Source organism: Morone saxatilis, unplaced genomic scaffold, assembly GCF_004916995.1.
Source record: "Morone saxatilis isolate NCDOM2014 unplaced genomic scaffold, NCSU_SB_2.0 Contig18, whole genome shotgun sequence".
NCBI lineage: Eukaryota > Metazoa > Chordata > Actinopteri > Moronidae > Morone > Morone saxatilis.
The window spans coordinates 10,985,775-10,993,025 of NW_023339740.1; the positions used below are offsets into that span (position 1 = coordinate 10,985,775).

A 7,251-nucleotide genomic window follows, 5' to 3' on the forward strand; every position below is an offset into this window, starting at 1 on the left:
CTTTCTTTCTTTCTTTCTTTCCAGGACTTTTTGGGTCAGACGTTCTGTACTCTTGGGGAGATTGTTGGATCACCAGCCAGTCGACTGGAGAAACCACTGGGGTAAGTACGAGTTTTCCCACTGTCAAAGTACAAATGACCCAAAATGTGATTTAGGAATACTGTGCAGACTGTCCATACTGTGCTAAGAGGGGAGTTAAGATCTTCAACCTTAATCTATTTAAAGTGCACATAACTCAGTCTCTGTACACTTTAAACAACAACATTAAAAAAACATACAATATTAAATATAAAAGTACACACATTCACAGGTAATAAGTTAATATTACAAAAAAGTCGAGGTTGGTAATTTTATTAATGGAGATAGTATAACCTTAACAGGCTTATGGTAGCTACATGTCAAGGACAGTCAGTGACTTACAATCCAGCCATTGAAAATCGGAGGGATCATAATAAACATGTGTTCAGCCTGGATTTGAAAGTATAAACACAGATTGCCTCCTAAATGTGCAATAGTAGGTTATTTCGGCTAGTTTACCATGGTGAAAGAAGGCAGTTTGTGTTATGTACTTGATGACAAATGCCTGGATTTTTTTCTGTATGGGTCTGAGAAATTGTACAGCCATCAAGGTTATTTGAATCTGTAAAAAATCTAATGTAGCTGGACCAACAAGTAACATTTCGGCCTTGTGTCCATTCAAATGCAGGAAATTATTGAACATCCAGTGATGGAATTCTGACAAGCACATCTCTAATTCAATTCGTCATCAGCATAGCAGTGATACGTTATGTGTGTTTTTTTTTTTTCAAATGTGACCCAAGGGCAACAACAAAATGCTTTGGACTAAAATACAATGACCAGGTATACTCATTCTCAGGTATACAGTTTATGAACTTCATTTGCACTGAGAATTTTTTCGAAATGGACAGAAAATGGCATTTGGCGTTTGGTGGAGTATAAAGGAGAGGACATAAAACCGAGAGAGTTAGGGGCACAGACAAAGTGTGACTGTTAACAAGTGAAATGGCAGGAGGAGGAGGAAGAATAGAAGACACATGTGATTTAGCAAGACTTGAAAGGAAAAGACATTGATCTGACAAAGAAGGAGAGGAAGGGAGGGGGAGACAACACATCCTACAGATGTTTTCTACAGATAATTATTGTCATTAAGAAAAAGGGTGAAGTGTGGAGCAAAATTACCCAAATTACTGCTTGTCTCCTCAGCTTGTGCTTTCACACTGGCTGGGGAAAATGTAGTGTTAATGGGTTATCCTGTAATCTGTCTTTATACATCTATCATCCATCATTATCAGTCCGCTGGGCTCTTGTGTAATTCAGGTGAAGTCATTTAAATGTTGCCTTCTGGCTCTTAGCTTTGGATATAACTTGGAGAACATTAAGAGGGAATATTTGAATACTTATATTCAGTGACATGAAATGTTATTGCCATGCACTAGTGTTGGTGAACAACCGAAAACCATATATATCTCCAAAACATCAACTTTTCATGAGCTAAGAAACATAGCCTTGTTTTCAGCTTTGTTACAATTTATGTTTAGGTAACCCAACAGGTTTGTTCATTGCTTATGTGGTATAAAAACAAGGGACATTTTCTTAACCTATACATCAACACAATTCTTCAGTTTTTCTGAAAAATCACCACCAAATTTGGATGATTCTCAGTGGGATTGTGCCAACACCCAACTTGTTTAAGTATTTGGTTTGCAACAGGTTTCCGATGCATGTTGTTTTTACATAACACATATAGCATACTAATGATATTGGCAGATAACGCAGCATGTTTCGGGCTTTAAATCTATTGTTTTGCCTTGGTCATCATCAGGGATGCCTGAGATGTATGCAGTAAGAATGTTGTATATTGGCAAAAGTGCACATTAAGAACACCAAAAATCTGTCTCTCTCTCTACAGCACACCCCTGATAATGACACAGTTGCAGAAACACTGTGTGTTTTCATAGTGCATGTACTTTTGATCTTGCTTACTTAAGGGGAAGAGTAGCAGTGCAAATATAAGTGCGCCTTAAGCCTCTATATTGAGAGCGTAAACCTTAATAATGTTATTACAAGTTTAATATCAAACCAGTTATTTTTTTAACTGAGAATTAATATAGCATGGTTAGGAAAGAAAATAAAGCTCTTGCCAAATTGTTCATTTTTAATTTGAGACACTCTGCGGCTGAGAGATAAAACAACTGCTTGCCAAATTGTATTCTTATGGTGGCCTTTAATCTTTCTTTAAATGCTGCAAAAATAAAGCTCTCCTCATGGTGGAAACCTCTGCAACTAAACATTTTTCATTTTTCTTTTGCCATTTCACTGAATGGCGTGCATGTAGGACAAGCCTTTCTTTGAAATGGTGAACAGTCACCAAACTAGCATAACTATGGGTTTAGCATGCAAACAGTACATCAATTAGTTTAACATGGTATTCATTTTTATGGCTGTTAATGACTGATCATAGAGTGTGACTTTTTTATTTTTGACCCATTCATGACTGATCAGTTCCTTTCCGTGCTCTTACATGACAGTTCAATGAATATGTGATAGGAAGACCAATTTCCTCAAATTCACTGTCACACTGTCAGATAATAACCTCCAGTGTGATCACATTCAGGAGTGGGGGTTTATGTGTACTTGAGAAAAACTGTTGATCAGCAACTTTCTGAGTTATACTGAAGAGGTTGTGCTGCGGCTTGGTTTTACCTTCTTTGGGGGAGAGTTAGTGAGGTGGAGCAGCAAGAAAACACACAAACACAAAGTGATGCATTGCCCTGGTAGATGTGCTACCCAGTGGAGTTTGTTTTCGTGTTTCAGTGGAAATGAAGAGTGATTCATGTTTCATTGCTTGAAAATGTCAAGACATTTGTCTTAAGCTGTGCTGAGCCAATGGGAGAATGTTTTAGAGCATGTGTTTGTGTTTCATGTCTGTCTCAACTGGTCCTCTGCTTCTCTTTTCACCTGCACACACAAGACATAAGACGGAATAAATATTTGTCTAAGAAGTGAGTGAAGGGATGTTTGGCAGCATTAGGCTGTTGAACTGTCTCTCTGACTGCACCTTCCTACATAAATGTATACAATATATTACAAATACACAACAACCTTGACTTGAGATCCTCTTTTTCTCTTTGCTTTTCTCTTGGCCTCACACACACACACACACTAATTGATTTCATAGACCTTGTTCCTTCTTTAAATGGCATTTGAATGCATAAGAGTGTATTTCATTCTTGTTCTCTGTTCTCTGGCTAATTGTAATGGCTTTAATCTTCCTGAAATGAGTGCTTGTTTAATTAGGCAGCAGCCGTTGTGATTTTAATTATGGAAAAATAGGCTCCTAAAGGTAAAGAGAGACTGAGAGAGAGGAAGAGAAAAGGTGAGATCAATGACCATTCAGAGAGTGGTTGTGTGCTTGACGCATATGGACATCCAGACAGAGACAGAAACACAGACAATGATGGCACTTAAAACAACCCATAATTGCTTGTCTGATTGTACACAGACGGACAACACAAGTCGCCAGGAAATAGCAAAAAAAAGCATTAGAGTGGGAGTGAAGAATCAGAAGTCAGTAAAAATGGTTTAACATGAATGCAGTAAACATTGCATGAGGTATTCAAACATTCATTCACCATGAATATTTCTTGCTCTGCCATGGCAAGGGATACTAAAGAATTTCCCCCATAGTTTTACAGCCCTTTATTTTGTATTGGATGCCGGAGAAGCTTTTGTCTCAGTGCCAAAATAGTTGCACAGCCCAGGGGTCTTGATGTCAGCAGAGGCTTCCATGTTGATTGATTTTGCAGCTACTTGTCCATTTGTGTACTCTGGTATCACAAAGAAGGCTGAATTGTATTGTAAGGCACATAGTAATTAACACTGACTAGTAATGAATGTATCAGATTGCATGGCCTCAAAGGCTCTTGTCTGTCTTTGTTTACTGCTCTGTGTTATTTACAGATTCCCTTTGAGGCCATTCAAGCACACAGGAAACACACAAAGCCATACAAACAACACCAGAGTCAGCTCAGAATAATTTGGTGTAGATGCCAGAATGTGTGTGTGCATATATGCATTCATGACTATGAAAGCAGAATACTGTAAGCATGCTCAGAGTCATCTGCTGTCATAAAGTTATAAATAACAGATCATTGTGCCTTTGAAAAAGTGAACCAACCATATGACATCCTTTGGATCAGACTCTCGGCTACTCAGACTCATCCCAAGTTGTGATTTTCAAATATTCAAAGACACACAGAGACTGAAAAGCTATTGTAGGACAACCTAATTCACTAACTGATCACTAGCACAGTGCTTGGAACAAACAGGTAACACTGGGAAAGATAAATATGAAGTTAAACAATTGTGTGTTGTCATGTGGGCAGGGTATTTGTGAAGCTCTATATAATTTATATTGCTTTCCACAAGGACATGTATGGGCCTGATATTACCTTAATAGTCACAGAGAAAATCTGTGGCATTAATACTTAAAAATATGTCTATGCTCTGTAAACAGCGTCTGAGTGTCAGCAGGTAAGGACTGTTTCCCTGGTCAACATCAACTATATAATCACTCAGGCAGGTGTATGTAAGGTCATAAATAATTAAACACTTATTAATTAAATGTAGAAGTGTTTTGTTGATCAAAAGTGTTGAGAGTAGCATTTATAAACAATTGATTGTGGCAGGACTCTGGTCAGTAATAATTTAGGAAGTTCGTATCTTTATTGTCGACCCATTAAATTCAGCTGAAAGACAACAGAACCTTAGACGAGCGTTAGAATCTCAGACCTTTCCTGTGGCAAATAGTTTTCCATGTCAAAGCAGAAACAGCACAGATGTAATAAAATAATTATAATGATTATTGTATTTACAGTAGGTGTTCTAGTTTCAGAACACTAGCGTGCTGCCAGGAAGGTTTAGTGGGTCACTGAGTCAATATTAAAGTTATGTTATTAAAGGTGTGTTTTTCCTGCAGTGACAAGTCAAAATGTCTGCCATGAAAATGATACTGACATTTCATCAAAACTCCAGTACATACAGACACAACCAGAGTGTTGGCTAATGATAATATGATGCACTTTAATTTATAACCTAATGAAACACATGACTCCTCCAACCTAAAATGTTAATGAAACTAATTCATAGAGTGTGTGTATTGTATGTGTGTGTGTGTGTGTGTGTGTGTGTGTGAGAGATAGAGAGAAAGAAACAGAGAAAAATAGAGCGCTTCCGCCAAACAAGACATTTGTTTCATCTGAACATCAAAGGCGCTCTGCTCTTTTATGCTTGCTTCAGATTTTACAGTCCTCTCTTGCCACAGGCCTCAAATGCATATTTCATTAAAGAGATTAAAATTCTCTTGTCATTTTTATTTACATACAAAAATAATTTAAACTGAGAGTTTGGTGACGATGCTAGCTGCACACGTGCCGTTTGTTTACTTTGCTCTTAAATACTTTGGAAATCTTGAAAAAAGTGAATGCTACACGTGTTACATAATTCAAAATGGTTTTCCTCTTTATTATAATTTTATTGATGTTTATAAACTAGTGTCCCATATTAAAGCAAAGCATGGACTTTAATTTACATCCGTGGCCAGATGTGCAGTATAAACAGCACAAAACCCATTTGCACACCATTTTCCACACGTAAACTGTCATTTATGAGTGTGCAGTGAAAATGTGTGCAGCTCATGCATACTTCATAAATTAGTAAGAGATGTAATGTAATATGCAAAATGATTCTTCTCAGTTGTTAGCATGTTCAACTGTGGGTGTGCACGTGAGATTTTTTTTGCACGCTATGATCTGTGAATCCAAGCAGGATTTATCAGCCTAATTTTAATTAATTGCCTTCGTGAGCTCAATTACATTATTATTATTTTAATTAGTCTGCTTTAACTGTTCTTGGACACTTTTTCTGTCCTTTTCATGTTTGTCTTATTTTCCTAGCCTTTGATGTTGATTGAGAAATCACAGCTGATGAGGGTCAACAGACATATGTGTTATGAATTAACGATATTGCAGTATGATTCCTATTAATAGCCACAGCTGTGCATAAACTAAGTGTAAGAATGGATGGTATGGAGTTTTTTGTGGCCTTTGCCAATCCAACATACACACTGAGAGAAAATGCATCCGATAATGATATGCATTACATATTAGTTCATTAAGGCTGCCTTTGTGTAGGTTCTAAAACTTTATGTACAGTATACAGTGTGTATGTGTGTGTGCATATGTGTCTCAGAGACGAAGAGAGACAAAATCATTTCCCTGCGTTTAGAGTAAACAGCATCTCACTGTGAGAGAAAAATATGGCCTGTTATATTACCATAAGAAGAACAACTTGGAATTGTCCAAACATCCCACTAGCTAATTTAACATGCTGCTGTTGCTCTATTCTAGTATAACTGCAAACAAAATGTTTACACAAGTGGGAAATTAATTGTGCAAAGGATCCTTAAGTTTTTACTGCGATGGCAGTAAAAAAAAAAGCCTGTCATCGCAGGAAATAGCAAATTTGCCAATTGCAGTTTTGCTGATAATGTTGGAGAAAAGGTCTCAGTGCAAACAATTTGACTACCGGTTAATTTACCATCTTAATTTAAATCCATGCTTATGCCTTTAAATGACAAGTATAGCAGTATTGGACTACCCTCTATGCATTAAAGAATTTGACCATTTACCTATTTTTCTTATCTATTATTTATTCTGGTTTAGATTCAGAGCTGTTGATTCATCTTGATCCCCTGACTTTACAGATAAAAGTTTTAATTTGTCCAATATTCTGGTTTATGGCCAAATACCTGTGAAACTAAAGATGTTTTCACCAGCCTCATCTATACAGCACTTTGTATGGAGCCATTATTGTAGCAAAACTATTTACAAATGTGTTTGGAGAGTGTAACTGTGTATCAGTCTGTGTGTGAGTAATCCAATTTGTAAATGTGTAAAACAATCTGTAAATATGTACTGAGATTTGTGAATGTGTATGCATTTGCATATTCCTGCAAAAGTTACGTGTAAATTGGGATTCCTGCCTGAGTTGTAACCGATGAACTGTCTGTATTTCTAGCTCTTGGAGCAAATACGTAGACTTTACAACCAATAATATGTACACTGGTCAGCCATAACATTATGACCATCTGGGCACCCTGGTGGTAATAATGTTTTGCAGCCCCATACCAACAAACTGCAATGCACTGTGTGTTTTGACACCTTTTTCAGC

At 37.1% G+C, this 7,251-nt stretch overlaps 1 protein-coding gene across 4 annotated transcripts in view; it reads left to right on the plus strand.

Moving 5' to 3' along the window:
* Positions 1 to 7,251, plus strand: part of cpne5b (copine Vb) — a 122,568-nt gene that overhangs the window by 49,163 nt on the left and 66,154 nt on the right. For all 4 annotated transcript variants that reach the window (XM_035661138.1, XM_035661141.1, XM_035661140.1 and 1 more), the window contains one exon: positions 25 to 101. In XM_035661138.1, coding sequence (XP_035517031.1) covers positions 25 to 101 — 77 coding nt within the window. The remainder of the gene's footprint in view (positions 1 to 24; positions 102 to 7,251) is intronic.